At 35.9% G+C, this 24,282-nt stretch overlaps 1 protein-coding gene across 1 annotated transcript in view; it reads left to right on the forward strand.

Annotated features, from left to right (window-relative positions):
• LOC138713919 (dipeptidase 1-like) overlaps positions 1 to 24,282 on the forward strand; it is a 1,227,883-nt gene that overhangs the window by 940,910 nt on the left and 262,691 nt on the right. The window contains exon 6 of the mRNA XM_069846458.1: positions 21,249 to 21,405. Within this exon, the coding sequence (XP_069702559.1) occupies positions 21,249 to 21,405 (157 nt within the window). The remainder of the gene's footprint in view (positions 1 to 21,248; positions 21,406 to 24,282) is intronic.

The following is a 24,282-nucleotide window of genomic DNA, read 5'->3' on the forward strand; positions in this document are numbered from 1 at the left end:
TACAAACGGACTCCCTGAAACGAATACTTGGAATTGGCAGAAGCACAGCTAACTGCGGGGTGCTGAAGGAGTTTGGGCTTCAAAACGAAGCAATTCATATGAAAGTTAGGGTGATAAAATATTGGTTTAAATTATATTTGGGGATCAGTCGCTTCTACGGTCGATTTGCTACAAAGTTCAACAAAGAGAGGGTTGGGAAAAGGGGTGGGTTTATAAACTGCAGAGAGGGCTGCATCATATAGGAATGGGATGGGTGTGGGAGAAAGGAGAGAATAACAAGAGGAATGTATGGCGTAATGTGAAGATGCGATTAATTGATATCGAGAGGCAAGAGATTGAGCTCCAATGTTCGGAAAAGTCCTCACTACATCTACAATCAGATCTCATGCTTAACTGGGGGAGGTGTGACTACATAAATTATTGTAACAAGGACAGCAGAGCAGGTTTAGCGTGGCTAAGATTGGGGGCTTGCAAGGGTAATAAAATTGTCAACGAAGAAGGAGAGCGCCTTTGTCCGCTTTGCAAAGAAGAGGATTCCTATAAGCATATTTTATTACAGTGTGTCGAATTGGAACATGTACGGAGAAAATATCTACCACCCTCGATGCTAAGTCAGAATAGGAGTTCGCTCGCATGTCTTGACCTCATGGGGAATAGAGAATGGGAACAAAAGACTGGATTGTTCCTCTTGAAGGCGAGAAAGATTAGAACTTCAGCTGTTGAAGTTTGTGACGCGAACTGAGGAAGGGATAATAGTATCCACCCAACTGTACACTTTTAGGTCTTTTAGGTTAGGATATATTATATAGAGTGTTTTATTGTGCCATTTCCATTTTAATATGTGTCTTCTTTTAGAGAGTAGTTGGATATAATCATAGGTAGGGGGGGGGGGACCTACAAAGTAGGACTTGTTTGTGTACAAAGCACGTACGGTCAGAAGACCCGTGCATTGGATTTTAGAGAAAATTATGATAATATAAAATTTGTATGTATAATATTACTCAATAAATCCATCTATCTATCAAATATTATCGCCCGAAATGTTCAACTTATCTTGCACTCTTATTTTCCTGTTATTTAAATTGCAAATAATTCGGAGTCATTTTCACTAAGAATGTAGCTACAGTGTGGTTACGAAGCAGGGAGAAAGTATTGGCGGATTATTCACACTCTGCATAGAAATAATTGCATTTAGTGTGTAGGTTCTCTGTAACTAATAACTTTACATACGACACAAGCAATACGGAAATGTCTAAATCCTTTAGAGTAGCCCTGGGAACTTTGAAGCGGTAACATATATTTCCTCGTGTAATCAGGAATAATAATTATTAACTTGAAATAAAATATACAGGGTGATTCACGAGAATTTACCGTCACTTACGAAGCTTATTTCCGAAGACATTCTAAGCAAAAAATGTCATATAAACATTTGTCCTAATCTCAATATTTTCAAAGTTACACTAATTTGAAGTTGTTTGTAAAATATCTTTTTTCTTGAGTTTTAAGGGTAAAACATAAAACTCTGTTACATAATCTGTGCATTTATAAGCATATATTTTTCTCAAAATAGTATACGTCAGTACTTAACATTGAAAACAATTATTTGGACCACAAAAACAGCAAAAAAAAACTCTTTTTTTAAGAAAGCTATGGCGGCCGGGTAGCTCAGTTGGTAGAGCAGCTGGCTACGGACTGGAAGGTCCGGGGTTCGATCTCAGGTGGTAACGGGATTTTTTCTCGTTGCCAAACTTTCAGAATGGCCCCGAGGTTCACTCCTCCTCCTATAAAATTGAGTACCGGGTCTTTCATTCTAGTGCCGAGGTCATGGAAAGCATGGGGCTCTACCTCCATGCCCCCAAGTGCCTTCATGGCATGTTCCGGGGATACCTTTACCTTTTTTTTAAGTGTAAAAGAATATTACAAATAGAGAATGAACTATTGAGAAGTATCATTTCTTTAATTCGCTAGCATTCTGAAGCTAAAAATGTGTTGTCACTTGCTTTGTATAAATTTTGTTTTTCAATTTTTAACTAAAAATTACATCATTCTTATGCATTTATCACAAACATTGTTACAAATCATACGACTTTAGGAACTTGATTCTTTACAGTTTAATTATGCATCCTAATGTACAGTCTTAAAGAATTTACAACAGTGACGTGATTTGTAACAATTGTGATAAATGCGTAAGAAAATGTAATTTTGTAGTTAAAAATCAGAAAAAAAAACTCTACGAAGCAACTATAGAATTCACAACATATTTTTAGCTTCAGAATACTAGCTAATTAAAGAAATGATATTCCTGAATAGTTCATTCTTTATCTGCAATATTATTTTGCCCTTAAAACTCAAGAATAATGATATTTTACAAACAACTTCAAATTAGTGTAATTCTGAAAATATTGAGATTAGGACAAATGTTTATATGACAATTTTGCTCAGAATGTCTTCGGAAATAAGCTCCGTAAGGGACGGTAAATCCTCGTGAATGACCCTGTATAGTATTAACCACAATTTGGATTTATGTCGCTTTGTTTCTTAATTTGTTTTCATGTTAAATCGGACATTCCGATACCTTTTTTGCGAGATCATTTAATGATAACTTAAATTTGTGACTTCCTAAAAGTTTATTTTGACATAATTAAGAGGAACATATTTCTGTGGGCTCCAAAAAAGCTGTTTTGAAATACAAGCATTTTTATTTTCACTTTTCACTTAAAAATCAGAATTCTAGTTTATATATAAATGTGAATGAAAATAACATAGATTAGGGCACTATATGCACATGCTCATGCTTTTCTGTAGCTTCTAACTACCGTTTTGGAGTTACCATGTTCTGACGAACACCACAGAATTTGGAATGTAGACACCCCACAGATTTCTTATACATAATAAAGTGTACTTATCGCTGCTGTTTCTACAGTAAATAACTAGATTAAAAATAATAATAGCGTAATTTAATAACTACCATGGATGAAACATAGGCTCATAAAGGTAACAAAATGTTATTAATTAAAACATCAGTGTTGAAAATGAGAAATGAATCAAGACTACATAATCTATGTTATTATTAGAATTTTCTCTATATCTGCGTCATGTTCTATCAAAGAAATAACTGCTACACCAATGTTGCCAGCCATCTTGACTTAAAACGACGCATCGGTACTCTGTTACATGCAAGTGAATTAAATTGAAAGAAGAAAATATTATTTTTCTTTTATTAATATTGTTTACTGAATAGTCCTGCAAATATCACTTTTGGATTCATCTTTTCAGATAATTTCCCTCGCGCTTCGTTTCGCTCTCCGCTTGTGAAATAATCAAGATGAAACTCACTTTAGAAAGTAGTTGAAAATTTACAGCGCATGACTTACAGCAAACGACTGCCCACAACATAAATGTTTACTTTTGCACAAGTATCCGATATATATTAGATTTAAGGTCACTTCAGTTGAGGTCGCCAGCACAGACGACTGTCTTCAGGGCTGTGCAGGGACGCGTGCAGTTGAAGGGCCGGCACTGGGAGTCCTGCAGGCACTGCACGTTGGCGTAGTCCGTGCACCACGCGTTCTGTCCGTCCTCGCACTGGTTCCAGCAGTAGAACCCGTGGCACTGCAGGCTCCGGTCGGGGCAGTGGTCCTGCGTCACGGAGCAGGGCGTGCTGCAGGACTGCAAGCCCTCGCACTCGCTGTCTGCGCTGCAGGCCTGCTCGTTGCTGCACAGACAGCCGCTGTCGCCGCACTGCCTGTAGCAGAGCCCCCTGCAGCACCGGTAATAGCCCTCGGTCAGCAGCGCTGATACCAGCAGCAGCTGGATCACAAGAGCGGCCGTCAGCGCGTTCATGTCTGCACTCAGTTCGGGCGGACTGTGCTTCCCTGCTCAGCAACGCTACTTAGAGGACGAACTAATTGCCTCCCCCACTCTTATAACATTTTTCAACCTTGTGGCTGCGGTTGATAACACTGATAAGACATATTGGTTTTAAAATTTTCGTTTGGCGTACAGCAGTTACATAAAGCCACCGATTAGTTTTCACGTAGGATATGCTTCAGTAGTTTGTAATCCTCGTTGCAGAAACAACGTCCATTTAGTGAGTTTGATACAAACGTGAGTGTTTTCTCCCTCAACCCTTTCGACATGACAAAGGAGCGATGGTATCAGTGGCTCTTGTACCTTCGCAATGCTGTATCGAAGTCGTGTTATTCTGTGTCGATTGTGAAGAAAACAAACTTCCATTCGCAATCGGAAGAGAAATTTTAGTTTCTGAATATGAAATAATAGTACATTATGCAACGAGCCTATAATGGTAGTAATTAAGACGCAAGTATGTTTGTTTATGAAACGAGCGCAAGCAAGTTTCATAATTTTCATTTTCATACGAGCGTCTTAATTACCATTATAGGCAAGTTTCATACAATTCTTATGCTCGACCATATTTCTAACTTGACGTAAGTGCAAGTTTGAACCAATTAATTATTCAGATTTGCGATAGATTAATTAGTTTAGGAAATTGGATATTTATTATATAGAACTACATTTGTATTATAGATCTTTTGTTAAATTATTAAGTTTTGTACTTTTGTGAACTAAATCAATAAATCTACCTACCTACCATATTTCTAACATGAAATTATTCATAAGTATTCATGTTATGGTTACGTAAGTGAGGAGCGGAACTGACCTGAATTGTGAGATGTGCGCAGACGCGAAAGTATTGATTTTTTCCGAGGCACGAATGTCATTGACCTTGATATAATCTAAAGAATAACATGAAGATTAGTCTTGATATAACCTGGAAATGGATTTAGAATTGAAAAACGAGATGACAAATTGAGTTTATTTGAATATTATTTACAATTAACGCTAATTATTATAGTAACAGAACATAACCTTCTGCGTCAGTATTGGATTTCCAGCCTCCGTGACATTTCGCTAGTTGTCTTTCGATTGCATATCCGAGAATAATAATCGATACTTGCGGTTTTATAATGGTACAATGGTGATTCCTTATTGGCTGAACAACTGAATTATAATTAATAGTTGTACTTTAATGAGGTGCATTAAAGGGCTACTACCAGGTGTATAATTACTACATTTCGGCATGGTCGAGGATAAATATTAAATTCCCATTTACCACACGATTTTGTGTGGCTCTTTAAAACCAATATAATACACCATTACACTACATGCCACTCCCAATATTCTGACTTATAGGTTGTACCTACTTTATAATAATAATAATAATAATAATAATAATAATAATAATAATAATAGTAATAATAATAATAATAGTAATAATAATAATAATAATAATGGTTTATTTAACGACGCTTGCAACTGCCGAGGCTCTATCAGCATCGCCGGTGTGCCGGAATTTTGTCCCGCTGAAGTTCTTTTACATGCCAGTAAATCTACTGACATGAGCCTGTCGCATTTAAGCACACTTAAATGCCATCGACCTGAGTCAGAATCGAACCCGCAACCTCGAACACAGAAGGCCAGCGCTATACCAACTACGCTACACAGGCTTTGTTATTATTATTATTATTATTATTATTATTATTATTATTATTATTATTATTATTATTGTTTCTTTGCCTGTTCCACAGAACTTCTATATGCGTCAACCTATAAGTCTGAGCAATTATTTTCAACAGATGAACATTGTGAAATCAAAATACAGGATCGGCTACATAGGTGTATTGGGGGAAAGAAAGAAAGAAAAAAAAAAAAAAAACTTTTGCCAGAATTACGTGTGGCTGTATCAGACAGAACGCCAGATTTTAAAGTCATTTTTGCTCGAGTGGGTGAAGAAACAATAATGATTATGAAAGAGTAATGGAACGGAGAAAAATTCTCTCCGGCGCCGGGATTTGAACCCGAGTTTTCAGCTCTACGTGCTGATGCTTTATCCACTAAGCCACACCGGATTCCACCCCGACGTCGGAAGAATCGTCTCAGTTTTAAGTTCCAACTCTTGGGTTCCCTCTAGTGGCCGCCCTCTGCACTACGTCATAGATATCTATGAACCTAGGACCGAAGTCCACACATGTGCTGAGGTGCACTCGTAATGAGTGACTATTTGGCCGGGATCCGACGGAATAAGCGCCGTCTTAAATCACGAAATGATTTACGCATATCATATATATTATTTTAATGTACCGAAGTACATATGATATTTCCATGCAGATATTCTGCGTCATCAGATGATGAAAGAGTAATGGAGAGAATTTTTCTCCGTTCCATTACTCTTTCATCGTATGATGACGCAGAATATCTGCATGGAAATATCATATGTACCTCGGTACATTATAATAACATTTATTAAGAATGATTATGGTCAACACGACAATCACTAGAGCCGGGGAAGAAAAATATTATACATCAACCCCTTGTACCTCAAAGTAAAGTAATTTTAGCCCCTTTACACATTAAGTTAGGGTTAATGAAGAATTTTGTTAAAGGGATGAATCAAGAAACTCAAACATTTAAACATATCCAGGAAAAATATCCTGTTATCCTGTTATGTCTTGGCTAAGGCTAAGCGATCGACGAGCCCTGCATTCTCTTGTCCTCTTATTTCAAATTCTGCGCACCGCTACCCCAATCTATGTGGCTTCTCTTTTTCAAAATTTATCCGCATATCATCAGCTAAGTACAAGATCTCATCATAACAATTTACTCATTATACCCTACCACAAGACATCTTTATATTCTTCATCCTATACAGTTTCAGTTGCTAGAAATTGGAACTCGCTTCCGAGTGATATAAGGGGTTGTTGGACAATAGCTTCATTTAGGTCAAAATTACATAAATTCTTACTTAACAGATGAATTGCTGATTAATATTTGTTACTTATAATGAAACTAACATCTGTCCATTCTTATTATTATTATCTTTAATTTCTCTAAATATATTTACAAAACCTCTAATGGCAATTACATTAATATTCTCATTATAGAAATAGAAATATATATATTCTCCCTGTAACATAGTCCTAGTAAGCTTATATTAAATTAATTTTCATCATTTTACTAGCTATCTCAAATATTAAATTAATTATAATTCATTGAATTAAATTAGCTCATAAATTAAGTTACTACTTTACCTTATAGATTTATCTAAATTTAAATAAATGTGTAGTGAAGATTATTGCTGGAGAACCTTTTAAGTGTAGTGTAAATATTTGTAATTTAAATTTATGTATTGTATTGATTAAGGCTGGTTGAGTGGAAGAGAAGGCCTTATGGCCTTAACTCTGCCAGCGAAAATAAAACATTATTATTATTATTATTATTATTATTATTATTATTATTATTATTATTATTAGTCACTCAAAAATAAAAGAGAGAGTTTTCAGTGGACCACAAATTAGGGAAATAATGAAGGACAATCACTTCGAATCTTTGTTGGAAGGAAAAGAGAAAGCCGCCTGGATTTCATTCAAGGAGGTTGTATTAAATTTTCTGGGTAACAATAGAAGTGAGAACTATGAAGAACTAGTGCAAAAGTTACTGTTGGTGTATGAAACTATGGGTTGTAACATGTCCCTGAAAATTCACTTCCTTCACTCCAATCTTGACTTTTTCCCCGAGAATTGTGGCGATTTCAGTGATGAGCATGGTGAACGCTTTCATCAGGAGGAAATTTTAATTATGGGGAGAAAAAAAAACAAAGACAGTGGAGTACCGATATGCTAGCAGACTATTGTCAGACTTTAGCTCGTGATGTACCTGATGCCCTATTTAATAGAAAATGCAGGAAAAGAATGCTATAATCTTCTGAACAGTGAATGTTTGACCTTATTGTCATTATACAGGGTGATTCAGACCACCGGTAACTGCCATTTATTTCGGAAACTAGTGCATAACCATTTTCGAGACAAAAATATTTATTACTAAACCACATGTGAACTTTCACTTGAGCTTGATTTCATCAGTCAGCTCTAACAGGAAGTAGGGTCAATGGCGTATCACTTTAAAATTTCAAATGGGAGTCGGGTCAAAAAGGGTACCATTTGTTAGAGCTCTTCAAAACAAACAACTTTCGTAGGATATGTTTTAATCAATTCCTGCTCTTTCAATGAGAAAACGTACAAAAAGACAATGTCATCAATATTGAGAAATGTCACAAGACGAAAATGTAAACAAGACAATTATTAATGTCGACATGTTACTGAAAGGCTTGACAATTCCATTAATTTTTATAAATGTTCAAACTATCTGCCGTTCTGAGCAGCACACACCTGTACTCTTCTTCTAACACTGTCAGTGACTCCTAACACTTCGGCGTGGTCAAGTGACTGGCAGAGTAGGAATTAATAAAAACGTTTCCTATGAAAGTTGTTTGTTTTGAAGAGCTCTATCAAATGGTACCCTGTTTGACCCGACTCTCATTTGAAATTTTAAAGTGATACGCCACAGACCTACTTCCTGTTAGAGCTGATTAATAAAATCAAGTTCTAGTGAAAGTTAACATGTGGTTTAGTTATAATTATTTTTGTCTCGAAATTTTCATGCACTAGATTCCGAAATAAATGGCTGTTACGGGTGGTCTGAATCACCCTGTATAAAGCAGTATTTTGAATATATATAAATTCGAAAATTTCTCAAAAACTGTAACCAACAACTGTTTTTATGTCATATTCGTATTCAGAAGGTTCAAATTATGTAGAAAACATGTATCACTTGCCCAACGCAAAAAATGTTAAAATTTGTTACGCAGTGTTGGCGAGGGCGAGATATTTGGTGATATGAGGCCCAGAATTTTCCATGTAATTATCTTGCATTTGCCTTACAGTTGAGGAAACCCAATGACGCAATCGTCTCATGCGGGTATCGAACACGCAAGGCCACAACTCTGGTTCAGTCACGTGAAATGTCCAGGTGGTCTTTGTCTTTTGAAACTCAAGTGATAATTAAATGTGATTATGCTATCAACAAAAAAGCTTGTTATTACCTTCAAGGACTCGTTGGATTTGGGGCTTGTACCGCCATCTTGCTGGAAGTAGCCCGCCGTCAACTCGGTGTCGTCAAATTTTCCACCAATTCAGCGAAGATTTGACTGTAAACCCCAGTGTTCGCTGCCTCATAGAAAAAATGAAGCAAATGATTCTTAAGACAGACATGCACGCCACAACTCAACCTTCTTAGAATGTGATAGCATTTCATGGTTACCATGGTGATTTTCGTGAACCCAATATCTGCTTCTATGACAATTGAAGGAGGTGAAAACATCAGAAAACCATGTGATGGAGAGAATCTATATATTTTATATACAAAGAGCCTGGAACCATCGACAATGTCGCACTGTCTCTTCCTTGTCTGGTTCCTTCAAGTCTTGCACTGCTTGAATTCTAAGTTGTATGCCAGCTTTGTATTGTATTGTACTTATTAACATTCCATGGTATTCATACATTGCTTCACAGCTAGAATATGGAACAAGTAAAAAAACTTAATACTATTATAAAGTCTTAATTTATAGTCACAGTCTAGATAAAAAATATTCAGACGAGATTTACAATATAGTCTACTAGTACAACACAAAGTTTTAGTATCAATTTCATGAAGCGTTATTGAATGTCATGAATTCACCTACAGAATAGAAGGCGTGAGAAATTAGGTACTTCTTTAATTTGGCCCTAAATAATCTTATGTTTTCAGTTTCATTTTTATATCCATAGAGAAGCTATTAAAAATTTTTACTGCCATATAACGCACTCCTTTTTGATAGCACGATAGACTTGCCGATGGAGTATGAAAGTCATTTTTTTGACGTGTAATTATGCTATGAACTGTTGAATTAGTTACAAAGTTTTCACGATTACATACGAGGAAGATTAGTAATGAAAAGATATACTGACAAGCCATGGGCATTATTTGTAGTTTTTTTAAAATAGTCGTACAAGATTCCCTAGATTTGGCACCTACTATTATTCTAATTGCTCTTTTTTGTAATAGGAATATACTGTTACTATCTGTGGAATTTCCCCAGAATATTATTCCAAAACTCATTACCGAGTGAAAGTATGCAAAGTATATTGTTTTTAAGGTATTGGTATTTACTATCTTTTCCATAGATGTAATAGAAAAACATGCTGAATTTAGTTTGGGGGTAATTTCTTTAATATTATTTTTCCAATTTAACACATTATCGATTTTTAAGCCAAGAAATTTGGTTGTTGTTTCTAATAGGGATCTGTTATTAATTATTGCGCTAGAAATTTGCGAGGTTGAATTTGGACAGGATTTAAATTGAATTATGTTAGTTTTGTCACAATTTAATACTAATTTATTGACTGAGAACCAGTCGCATAGTTTGAAGAGAATTTCCTCTGTTGAAGATTGGAATGTGTTCGAGTTATTGGCTGTAATTACTATACTTGTGTCATCTGCAAATAATATGGGATGACCTACATCTTTTATTAGGGGGGCAAGATCATTTATGAACACTAGAAAAAGTAGGGGATCTAATATTGATCCTTGAGGAATTCCATTATTAATAGTTCCCCATGCCGATGCAGATTTCATAGTTGTATTGATTTCGACTTTCTGTTTCCTATCTATGAGATATGAGTAAAATCAATGGTGTACGACACCTTTAATTCCGTAATAATCTAATTTATCTATCGCATTTAATGGTTTATACAGTCAAAGGCTTTGGACAAATCACAGAATATCCCTCCAACTTGTAATTTTTTATTAACTGCCTCCAGAATTTTGTCCTTTAAACTAAATGTTGCATTTTCCGTGCCTTTATTTTTCCTAAATCCAAATTATTTTTCCTAAATTTATATGCTGCTCTGACACGAGCCATTTGAGTACGTCAGTCTATCTCCCAATTTAATCGGCGCAACTTTTCAACAATAGAAGATAATGAACAGTTGACAGTCGTGTTGTTTTAAGTCATGACCACCTATACTGATTCTTCAATTCAGCCAGCATCTTAATTCATTGTTGAGTTTAGATGTAGAGATCAAGTTTTATAACCTTTCGACTCCTATTTGAAGCTAGTCTCTGATATTAAACACACAGTTTTATCACAGTCTAGTACACACAGTCACGAAGTTCAATACGTAAGGAATATGCATCCAATGACAGTTGAACTTTAGTTGCTAGCCACAAGGATCGCTACTATCGCACAGTGTATTGTTCCTAGTATTCTCAGTTACTAACCGCTTGAAGTATTGTATCGCGAGAAATGCAAAAATTTACCCCAAGCTTCGTGACTATAATATGTACTAGACTGTGTTTTTATTCATGCTAGCGACGATATAAAACAAAAGACGTGAAAACAAATGAATGAGATGCATTAACAATTGAATACGCTTTCATATTTAAGTATCAAAGGATACGGGTACCATTTGAAATTTCAAATTGGCGGTGGCTGAGGTGAGGGGTTGAAACCTAATATGTAATTAAGACTGATTTTAAACTTCGCCCTCAATGTCTGAATTGACTTGTTTTTTGCTTAATTAAATTCAATTTGAATTATATTCATTCATTCATTCATTCATTCATTCATTCATTCATTCATTCATTCAATCATTCATTTTATTCCATAGATCTTACATGAGCAATGAAGCTTTAAGCTGTGGAACAAGTCAAAATTTTACAATATCACAATTACAATTTTTACAAATTTTTACAGTTTTGCAATTTAGTAATTTTCTACAATTTTTACAATTTTCTGCAATTTTTTACAATATTTTGGCGAGATGTAGTGAGATGAGGTGAGGTCCGAGGATTCGCCAAAATATTACCCGGAATTTGCCTTTTGGTTGGGGAAAACCTCGGAAAACCCCAACCAGGTAATCAAATCAAAGGTGTTGATGCCGAGGACTCGCCATAGACCATCCGGCTTCAGTCCCACGGCTGTGGAAAACCTCGGAAGAAACCAAAGACCAAAGGGGGATCCAACCCAAGCCCGAACGCAGCTCCGGATCAGCAGCCCAGCGAGTCTGCCGACTGAGCTACATCGATGGCTCTACTAAAAGTATACAATACATAGCCAATCAGATTATTAAATTTACAAACGCAAAAGATCATTCATCAATTGAGCTATATGTATAATACAAAACAAGTAAGTTAATTAAATTTAAGGCATAAACAATTCAATCAGTTGTGATATACAGAAATTGATAATACATATCATGCAAACTACTTCAAATTACAAACACAAACAAGTTATCAATAGTGCTATACAAATTACTATTCAATTTAAAGCATATACAGGGACATCACTTTATTTTTACCAACATTTTTAACATTAACCTGGCTATACTCGGAAACACTGTTGCCCCCTTCCATTACAGGAGTTTGGTGTTACTAGTGCAATATGTACACGAATCATTTTACTAGCTATAGGAGGAGAGAAAAGTAGTGTATCCATTTATGTTACAGGGATATAGATATTACGATTTTCAGTTTGATCATCACTTTTATGGAATTTATCAAAATACAGTAGAGTAGTAACATTTTTTTTTTTTTTTTTCAAAAACTCAACTTTTCGTTATGTAATGTCTACTTTATTTAAAATATTAATTATTGATGCTATCATACAATATAGAGAGTGCATTTAAATTGAGGGGGTCATAAGTGAAGGGATGTAAGTGCACTTAAGTTACTTTTGAGAAAATGGGGTTTAAATATTTAAGCTTTCGTAAAATCGGTGAAATTTTTATTTAAATTTTAATGTGTGATGCGATTAAAATATCCCTTTGCCACTAAAATTTTAGATACTTTAGCTTACACTGGATGCACTTAACTCATGTTATTACAAATGTCACTAGCATTCCTTTGCTTCTAGCCACCTCAATTCAAAATAAGCTAATCTGAATTTTTAAACAAGTTGCTGAAAATGGTTGCCGTTCATTACAATGCAGGCTTCAATTCTTTACGCATATTATTAAAAACATTTTGAAGCATATTCTCTGAAATTGAATTTATCGTTTCTTGAATATAATTTTTTAGTACGATATTATTAATAAAGGTTCTTTCTTCTATAGAAAATGCAACCATATTTATGAAACACACTATACACTGCAGTTTTTACTTCACTGCTTGAAGACTTCGAATGCAACAGCGGCCGTAAGTTTGTGTGTCTGACGGGAGCAAGGACATTAGTGAAAGGGGTGGGAGTGAAGTACATTCAGAAATGCAGGTACAATAAAAAATGCAAGTAAAAATAAAATGATGTCCCTGTACAATTCATCGGCTAAAACTATACAAATATATACAATACAAAGTAAGCATACTTTCATTAAGCTATACAAATTTGTGCAATTAATATCAAGTAGAATAATTCAATTTATAATCATATGTTTAGACTCGAAAGTTATGAAATGAAAGTTCTTTATAATTAAATAACATCAAAATCATATTCTGTAATCATCCCTTTCAGTTTTACTAGAACAGAAAAATTACTTTTCAATGTGAAAGGGTTACCAAATTATATCAAAACTTGTGTTAAATTGAGCACTAAATAAAAGAAAACAGGTCGTCCGAGGAAAACAGAATGTGACAGTTGACAACTTCCATGAAATCCAGATATTTAGAAAGTGGATTGTGGATGGACGAACAGCAATGGAAGTTGCGCACGAAAGACTACTACGGTTCTTGCAAAACAGGATATAGATAAACTACAAAAATATTCAACTCTGGTTTTCTTTTTCGTATTACTTAGATAGTATTAAGCAGGGTTTGGTTCCATTTGAGCTGTCAAGAATTTTATCTCTCAATATTTGTCGTCCGTCCGATACGATGATAACGGGAACATGTGAATAAATTGCCTAATTTGGTGGCATGTTGTGAAACAAAAGATTTCCGGTTTCTTTACTCTGCTTGCGTACTAAGCGATAAACGACGTCAAGTGTGATCTTCATCCTTGAGCGGTATATCAGTGGCGTAAGTAAGTCTTTTCTATTATCGCCCGAAATATTCATATAGGTGTAATCCTTCCTGCTATTTAAATTGCAGATTATCCAGGGCTACTTTCACTAAGAACGGAGCTACAGTGTGATTACGAAACAGGGAGAAAACAATGGTGGGATATTTACACTTTGCTTAGAAATAATTGCGTTTACTGTGCAAATTCTCTAAAACTAATAATTTTATGTAGGAAACAAGCAATACGGAAATGTCTACATAAATAAAATAAAAAAAATAAAAAATAAAAAAAATAAAATAAACCTAAATTTATTTCTAACTATTCTATAATAACGCCTACAATAAGCAAAAGTAAATCTAACTTATAAGTACTTCTATTTCACCCATCTATTACCAATTTAAGTAATTACATATCACCTTAATTAATTACAAATCAACTTAATTACATATCATCTTAATTAATTACATATCACCCTAATTTATTTACATATAAACTAAATTACATATCATCTTAATTAATTACACATGAACTTAATTAATTACATGACACAACTTAGATAATTACACTGCACCTTCAATTACATTTTCAGTCTAATCTTCTCAACCTTTCCTTAAATGTATTCATTTTGAGAGGACCACCCTGAAAGATTGCCGCAGGTAAAGGCTGGTTCACAATAAACCGGAAACGAGAATCGGAACGAAAACGAAAACGGTAAAATTGTTAAAATGTGTACATTTAAATGTGAGCATTCACAATTAACGAAAAGCTTGCCGGAGCCCGGGATCGGGAACGGAGAGTTGGCCAAGTTTCAACTTTGGCGTTCACGTTTCCGGTCACAGCCCACTAGATTCATTCTATTGCCATCTAAAAGCTATTTTGTCGTCGTATATTTTGTAGAAAGAAGACTGTGACAAACTTATGCATTATTTTGTTCTGTGCTGTGCATCATGGAGCAAGTTTTATTTGATGAGATTCTAATATTGAAATCCTCACGTTTACGATATGCGGCGCGCCTCGTATAAAGATGAGAAAATGGAGGAGAATACGTGGCTTTCAATAGCTGCATCTTTGAACACCGATCGGAAGCGAATCATATTTTATTACTGTATTGGTTGTATTACACACTACATATTCACGCTTCAATTCAATAACTACTGTTATGTTAATTTTTGTTCTATTACAAATGTTTCTTCTCTAATTATTACGTTATGGTAGACTTAAAATAGGTTGTGATAATAAAGATGCATGGGAATATTTATAGTACCGTACCTAATGAAATGTTTGAGTTGAAATTTCGAAGTTGGTTAACCTGTGTTTATGTTGGCTGCCTTGTACTCATGAGAGAACGCCATTGGTCAATTATACACAAGTAACATCATAATGCGTAATATCGACTTTACATATCGTTATTGACATATGTATCGATATGCATAGTCGTCTACGTTCTCGGTTTATTGTGAATAAAAAATTTTCATATTCACGTCCTCTGCTTCTCGTTTTCATTCTGGTTCTCGTTCCCGGTTTATTGTGAACCAGCCTTAAGCTGTTCCAGTGTACTATTGTGCGGTTAACAAAGGAAAGTTTTGCCACGTCCATTCTTTGTTTTCTACATTTAAACTTCCTAATATGATCTGTCCTGCCTAAGTATGATCTAAGAAATTACAATATGAAAGAGTTTACGACTAATATTAACAATTACATAAGACTAATATTCAGCAAGTTAATTGTACAACTTTATGTAAATTTTTCTTAATAATTTCTTAAATCTTGAATTTAAATTTCTTCGTAGGCCTAGGGTATTAAGATATGAAATTATTATATAGTTGTACAGGGACATCATTTTATTTTTACTAACATTTTAAATATTAACCTGGCTATACCTTTGGATTAACGGTTGAAACAGGAAACACCGTTTGCTACCCCTTCCACGACTGGAGTTCGATGATACTGGCGTAAAATACAAACAAATCACTTTACTAGGTATAGGAGGGAAGAAAATTAGTTCATCCATTTACGTAAACTAGGAAATATCGCGATTTTGAGTTTGATAATTTTCATTAGGTTTTTGTTTAATCAAAATACAGTACTGTATTAACACTTAGTGTTTTTACTCACGAATTGAGCTATCCATTCGGACGTATTCATTATGCAGTGTATAGTGTACTGTTACAGCACATTAGCGTACAATATAGGGAATGAAGCTAAATTGAAAAATAATCATAATATGGATATTTAAACACATTTTTGAAAATGGTGGCCATTCATTTCGATACAAGCTTCAGTTCTTTTGTGCATATTATCGCACTATAGACTATTGTACCTAATCCCAATTACCAGTTTCGTCCTTCATACTAGTAACTCATGTTGAAATAATTCTATACCTACTCTATAAAAGAGTACCTTACGTACTGTAAATTCAATCTTCACTTCTGCCCGATCCGAGGAGATAAAATTACTCAGAAATGCTATTCGTTCAAGTGGTTTTGTCGCAGGGTCGCAGAAAGGGGGGGGGGTTAATCGCGTGACAGTTAATTACTTAATGGGGCCCTTTTATTTAAGTTATTTTAAACACTTGTATAATATTACGTAGACGTCCAATTCCTAACAGAAATTAATGTTTTCAGAAAAGAGCTAAGATAGCCCAGCTACTAGACTTTACAGACAGCGTATTCCGAATCTCACCGGTCCGGTAGGATCAATGACGTCACGTTGCAACGAAAATAAGGAACAAAACTGCTGGAAGAATCGATGGCTGTCATGGCGACTGTGTAAGTGGTTATCTGTGCTACGCTAGCAAAATTTTGCGAATTTTTCGTACTGCCATCTCGTTCAAAGAAAAGAGATCATAAACAACTTATTTCTTGAACCGGTAGTAATAACTGGTCCGTTGACATGTTCGCTCATAAGCCATTAACATATTGTTTTTACGTTGTGCTCATTACAAACAATACAGCAGAACACACCGCCATGACACAACAGTGCACGATGTCATTCGTCTGCTAATTCGCGCCCTATACAAGAACCAATCAGATTCACTGATGGAGACTGCCACCATCTCTGCAAGTTGATGGCACCGGTGCGACACCGGTGGAGCATCAATGACGTCATCGGTGGAATTCGGAACACCGTGATGCCATCGGATTGCTCACCGGTGAGATTCGGAATACGCTCAGAGGGGCGAGTAAAAGTAGGTGGGGGAAATCGGGATGCGACGTAGGCAAACGGACGACAGTACCTGTGCGAAAATATGATTCAATATTGAAAGCTCTTTCGTCATTGGAAAACGCGAACATATTTCTGGAACGTACTATACTCACTAACTCAGTACTGCTTACGCGCCCTCGGTTCTGTGTCGTGAACGGTTGGAAGTTTACTAGTAGAAGGGGTGGAAGTGAAGTACATTCAAAAACTCAGGTACAATAAAAATAGAAGTAAAAATAAAATGATGTCCCTGTACCTGGCATATTGAACCAGCAACAGTAAACCACTACACGTACGTGCTCAGTACATTCACGTGAGTTTTGTGTTGATATAGAAGCAGTACCTACTATACCTCGCCACTCTGCAGTCTGTACTTGGGATGGACTCGACCCGATCCGTCTTCGTTCATCTCTGCCATCCCGCCCTCATTGTGGCACCGCGACCAGCTCTCCGGAGATATGATAAATGAGTTTGGGGCGTCAATGGAATAACGATTGCGAGGAAAACGGAGCTCGCTTCTATTTTGTCTGCAGTCCATTGTCACGTCGCCTTCACATCAAAACTGTTTGTGTACTGTTCTCGAAAACATCAAATCTACTAGGTGTCGCCATTTTTCTTTACTAAAACAACCCATCAACACTGTGATGATCAATATCATTGTTGTTATTATTATTTTCGCTACATCGTACCCACTCAGTTGATCGAAGTCATGTCCTCTCCTTTAGTACGCCGCTGTGTTATTCAGTATCTCATTATCTATCCACCTCAAATGAGGAGCATCGTTTCAAATCATATAATGTCCAAAAAACAAAATTTTGCTGGAAGAACGAAAAACTGATTACTCCTATTCTGGGTAATTTTCCTCAAAGTGAAAAATGTGAAGTTATTATGCTTGAGAAGTACTTGAAGAAACTTGAAAAAATGAAATCACTTTTCAATTATGTTCTTCAAATTGAAGAAAAATGTGTTGGACATAATACGTTCTGAACCAATAATTGTACAGATGTTCTAATTAAAAATTCTTAATGAGGCAAATAGGCGTACATAAAATAACCAATAATTATTATTGTTATTAAAGAGAAACATTATCTGTTAATATAAAATTACAATTTCCACATTAAACATTTTGATATACAGAGTGTTCATAAGTTCTTTGTGCTGTCTTGATGTCTTTAATGAGATAAATGAATGCATAAAAACTATTAGTATTGTTATTATTAAATAAAACATTATTCTGTAAATACAAAAAGAACTATACACATTAAACAAATTTTGATGTAGGCCTACAGGGTGTTCATAACATCCATCCGGCTGGATTCATGGTATTTGAATTTTTTTTCACATTTTTTCGAATCCTCCTCCTTCTTCTAAGCAGCCACAAGTTGCCATACTATCATCTTCATTGTCAGTTATCACAGTATTTTTTTTTCTTCAGAAATGTATATTTATTTAAGTAGCAGGTCGCAAAATGGACCCATGCCTTTTACAAGATGTATGTAACCTAGTACATGATTCAGTATAAAAATACAATTTACATTCAAACACTTTCACCAAGAGTGAAGTGTTTTACAAGAAATCACTCATTCATTAAACACGAGAAATTACTAAACTAATGAGCAATGGATTTGGATGTGTTCTTACAGAGTTTAAAAATTTGGTTCTGGCATTTTGAATATAATCACTAAATAACATTATATTTAGTGACTCATACAGTTGCGAGTTACTAATATCATAGTCTGCTCCCGTGGTTGTCCTACATACTGATCTTTATATTCCATCCAGTCTTTTAATATGACGTATATGAGTATTTGACCAAATTTCACAAGCATATAACATACTGGGTGTTCATTTCAAAGTGTGTCATGACGTCACTGTTGTGACTCAGCGATTTGAAGCGAGTTTCAGCTTTTATGTCAGAGAAGTTGCCTATTAATCAAGGCGTTCAATCTGAACTTGAGAACGTGTACGGTATAACTTGAACATCGTAGCAACAGATGGCGGTCTGTACGGTCTGTGTGCTACCATAACCTCTTTCGAACTGTGTTTTGCGCGGGCAAGTCGTACGCAGGGTATTTGTTATCATCGGTTGCGTACGGCAACATTCCACAACACAAATCAAATGCTCCGTGTCCATGTTGACCGTCGAAGTTAATGTCAACAAATACGCAAGTAATCGTCTTAACCCTCTCCCCATATCCCGACAGTAAGAAAAAAAAACTCACTTCAGTACGTGTTTCCAAACAGTTCACATTCTTGCCACTACTGGCGTTACCGTACGTATCGGTAAGTAATCTTCAGAATGAACGCCGTACTTGCTAGGCAACTTCTCTCGCATTTAGGTAATACGCCTCTGCGGAATTGTAGCAAGATTGAATTCTCTAGGCTCATCGGCTAGCCACATGACGACATACAGCGAGCCATGACACACTTTGAACTGAACACCCGGTATATGAACGGATCAGGCAAGTGTATAATAAAACTTTGACTTTAAGAGAGATGCGACTTTTGAAAATAGGATACAGCAACATGAAACGTTGAAAAGCTGTGTCTCTGATTAAATTTATATGTTGTCTGTAAGTCAGTCTTCTATCAAGATAAACGCCGAGATATTTCACAGCCGAATTAAAAGGTATGTTTTGTTGTTGAACTGTGAGTTCTTCTGGTAAGTGTGGGACTCTTTTAGTGAAAACCACACCCGTGACTTAGTTATCACAGTAACTGCATCGATGATGTTAGCATGGAAATCTAAAGCTTCACACAATTGAAATAAGCCGCTGATATTTTTAAACTATTCCTTTGTGCCACAAGTTACTATAGGTCATACTGTAGAAAAAATAAAACAGTAATTTTACATTTTTAAGAATTCGAGGGTGTTTTCAGCTCATTTCCCTTCTCCGACATCCCTCCCCCCACGAATTGGTAAATACCCTGATGCGTAAGAAAGAGGTAAAGATCTGAAGATCTGAATGATGTTGACTTAATATTGTATTAAATTAAATTAAGATTATAGAATTTCTAGCTTTATTAAAATATTGTCGGGGTGTGATAAATGTTTACAGAGAGTCTCACGTTAATTAAAACCTATTATTACTTACCTTGCCTCAGATTTCATTCTATGTGCATGTTTTGCTTCTTTAGGCGTCCTCCTGAACTGTCACCTACGATAGTTTCTTGTTCCCTACTGCAAACAATTTCCATCACACACAGCTCGCAAGAAAAAGACTGTATTTTCCGTTTTGAATATGAAGCATTGTCGAGAAAAGTGCGTCAGATTGTCGGTATAACTAACATAAGAAAGTACTTAATTAATTTTATTAATATCAATTCTATAACATCAATATTAGACGTAATACGATATGAAACAGACACTATAAAGGACTGAATAGTATTTGAAACAATCAGAGTTCCCAGCGTGAAAGACCGTATCCGAAACTATATGAAAATGTATCAAACTCAATTTTGTCCACCGATTTACATGAACCCCACTATAGATTCTTGGCCGTCTACTGCCTCGAACAGACATCCGTTGTTATGGTGACTGTTCAAAGCCGTCTGCATGTAATGTACATAACAAGCAATAGCTTTGTTGAGATTGTATTTTGACATGCAGGGTGTCTTAATAATAAACCGACAAAATTTTTGGAATGTTCTCTAATTTAAAAAAAAAGCACAACAGCCAAAGCTTTACATTTTCTGACTCAAATATATTTTTTTAAATATAAAACAAAACTTGTGGTTAGGTAGTCATATCATACGTATTTATATCGCGCTATTCAACTTCTAACTTGCAGGGGAATTAGAAAACAGCACTTCATACACTGCCTATTCACTCTGAGTCAGGTTGAATTTACACAGTTTTACTTATTTAAAATTGGAAATCATTTGAGTGAAAAGAAAGAAAAACTTCGGGGACGTCTTTCCTATAAATAACACATGTAAGCCTACATTTTCCCTTCTTTCAGCTTCTCAGACAATGTCTAATTTTCATTACTTGGACTAGGCTTTATAAACTTTACAGAACGACAACTTGAAAAATATTTAAAATGGAACTGTGGGGTTTCCACTGACATATTTCTTTACTCTGTGAATTACCACAATTAATTTGTCGGTCTATTTCTGAAACACCCTGTATAGTGTGAAGCTTGCCGTGATGTTGCAGGCACAACGACCTGGCGTGGAACGTCCGGAACTTCGTGCACAATCAGCTGCAGCGCTTCAACTTCTCGGCAGACCTGAGGACCGTGGCTCCGTGGGCCACCAGCGCCTGGTCCCAGACTGACCTCCCGCGGATGCAGCAGGGCATGCTGGGAGCTCAGGTAAGCACCATACCCAGTGTATACGAATAAGTTACTTAAAAGGCTTCACTCCTATATACCTTCTGCATAGAGTCTTCTTTCTTGCACTGAGCGATGCACATGTTCTTGCGGATTATTCCTTCGCCTACCTCTTCTTGTGCGTAGAACTTACATCTGGATGATGGCGGTAACCATCATGGTTAACCAGCATGGCGTCAAGAGATGCCCTTACCTACCTTAGAACAGCCGTGACGAAAATGTGATCGTGCGCCGAGCCACTGTGTAACCTGCAACGTGCATAGCACCTATGGAGGGAGGTGGATACCCGAAGGGGAAGTGAAGCAACTGTCTCACTTATTAACGAATTTTCATTTTCTTTACGTCAAGCACTTAAATATAATTTTATACAGTATAAAGTTACAAACTAATGTTTAGTACGTGTAAAGAAATGAACAAGAAAACATAGGACACATTATCACAACCTAAAACTAACTGTCTTCAGAATGTCTGCGACAGAGTTTCAAAATCAGGAATTATGTCACTTACTGCCAGTCGTAGTTGATCACGAAGGTATTTGTCTGTCAGTCATGATCTAAATTTGGTTTTTACTATTTTCATTGTTGAAAATAATTTTTCACAAACGTAAGTTGTAGCGAACATGGCTTCAACAGAGCAAGCGAAAGAACGAAGCTTCGGATATTTATTTTTTGGCAAATGTTTGAAAAGTTGAACATTTGTCAAGTCCTTACATCTAGCTTTCATTTAACGTCACATTGTGAATCTGAGAGTTTAAATTGAAGATCTAACCGTATTATTCGTACACCTGCTGAAAAAGGGTCGATGTAGAGAGATTATGATGATGATAACACTTAACCTTTTAATGTTTCATGAGTAACATGTAGTAACTTATAATGCCGTTTTATGTTATACAACCGTTTTCCTCGTAATACTTGTGAACAAATCATACATTTAATATTCTCATCATATTGGCAGCAAAAAATGCAACCTCCCATCCTATTTGGAACTTTCGATTTTTATAGAGGTACATGGTTTCGAGAGAGACATTGCGACGATACGCCACTCGCAGGTCAGAGACAAATACAAATAGAACGGAGTTTGACTTTCAGTGAGTGAGAGGGTGGGGGTTGGGGAGGTAGGAAGCGCATAGTTATCATTGCGAGCCACAATGTGCTCGTGAGTCACATTTTTTCAACGGCTGCCTTAGAACATACTTTGTACCAGGACTCCACAACGAGTTGATCTCGAAGCTCTTTTATGAATACCTACTGTTTTCTCTGTAAGAAAAATCCTAATGTAAACATAAGCACGTTGCTGTCATACCCGTGATTGGATCCCAGTCCAAACACTCACATGACGCAGGAAAATATAGTTCGTATTTGGAAACCACAATCTTGTATTATTTGAAAATAAAAAATTGAATTCTAGTTGTTAAATACGATGAAACATTTAACTTCACCCATATGTAAAACGCTATGTAAAAGAAAAGCTACTTTTATGTTTTGTTATGTACTATGAACGCGGATGAATACAAACAGTAATACCGAGGTAGTCTGTTCTTGTAACAAGCTGGCGTCACTTGAGCTCGTAGTTGTTCACGTAAGCACGTGGTACTGAAGTATGGCTTCTGCATCTTCAACTGTCCTTTGTGAAGACATAAAACTTAAAAATAATTTAATACAGTAATTATAAAGTAAATGTTTCCTAAGCAAACGAATGCATAGTAGTGAGGTTAGGCCTACTTGACGAGTAACGGGAAATGTTTAACATGAAACAGAATGTACACCAGTAGGTGGGAACATGTACTGAGAATCTATGGCGCCAAACAGCGGCCAATGAAGCCTCACTTCAGTCACGTGCTATTGTTTACATTAGGATTTTTCTTACAGCGAAAAGATTATAGATAGCTGCCGAAAAATACATCGTCATTAGGGTACTGGTCTATCTCTGGGCATTGTTTGGTAACAGGAATACACTCACAGCACTTCCTCACGGCAGGCAAGGCACTCAGTCATCAGTAAGCAGTGCCACATTCTTGTTTTCTCTTTCTGTGGTGTCATTATGCAGGGCTTTCATTTCAAAAGCTCCCAGTCTAAATAACTACTTATTAAAAGTATTAAATTTAACTTAAAGAACACGTCAATTTCGATATTGAGTGAAATATTTAAAACCAATGTTAAGGGGAGAGGATGGTATTTTTGATGAAAAATGAGTAAATTTTCAAAAAAATATTCTTTAAAATACTCTGTGATATGTGTGGAATGCATAGCATAACATTTTGTGGGTATTTGTGCCCTTATCGGACGTTGAGTCGCCATTTTTAAACTTCCTGCGTTATGGATTTTTAAATCACTCGCCTACTTTTATTGTTGTTTCCGGTAAATTAAATTTTCAAATTTTTTTCTTTAAAATACCCTTTGATATGTGTGGAATGCATAGCATAACATTTTGTGGGTATTTGTGCCCTTATCGGACGTAGAGTCGCCATTTTTAAACTTCCTGCGTTATGGATTTTTAAATCATTCGCCCACTTTTATTGTTGTTTCCGGTAAATTAAATTTTCAAATTTTTTTCTTTAAAATACACTTTGATATGTGTGGAATGCATTGCATAACATTTTGTGGTTATTTGTGCCCTTATCGGATGTTTTTTATTGGGTTATTTTACGACGCTGTATCAACATCTAGGTTATTTAGCGTCTGAATGATATGAAGGTGATAATGCCGGTGAAATGAGTCCGGGGTCCAGCACCGAAAGTTACCCAGCATTTGCTCGTATTGGGTTGAGGGAAAACCCCGGAAAAACCTCAATCACGTAACTTGCCCCGACCGGGATTCGAACCCGGGCCACCTGGTTTCACAGCCAGACGCGCTGACCGTT

This window comes from Periplaneta americana, chromosome 14 (assembly GCF_040183065.1).
Source record: "Periplaneta americana isolate PAMFEO1 chromosome 14, P.americana_PAMFEO1_priV1, whole genome shotgun sequence".
NCBI lineage: Eukaryota > Metazoa > Arthropoda > Insecta > Blattodea > Blattidae > Periplaneta > Periplaneta americana.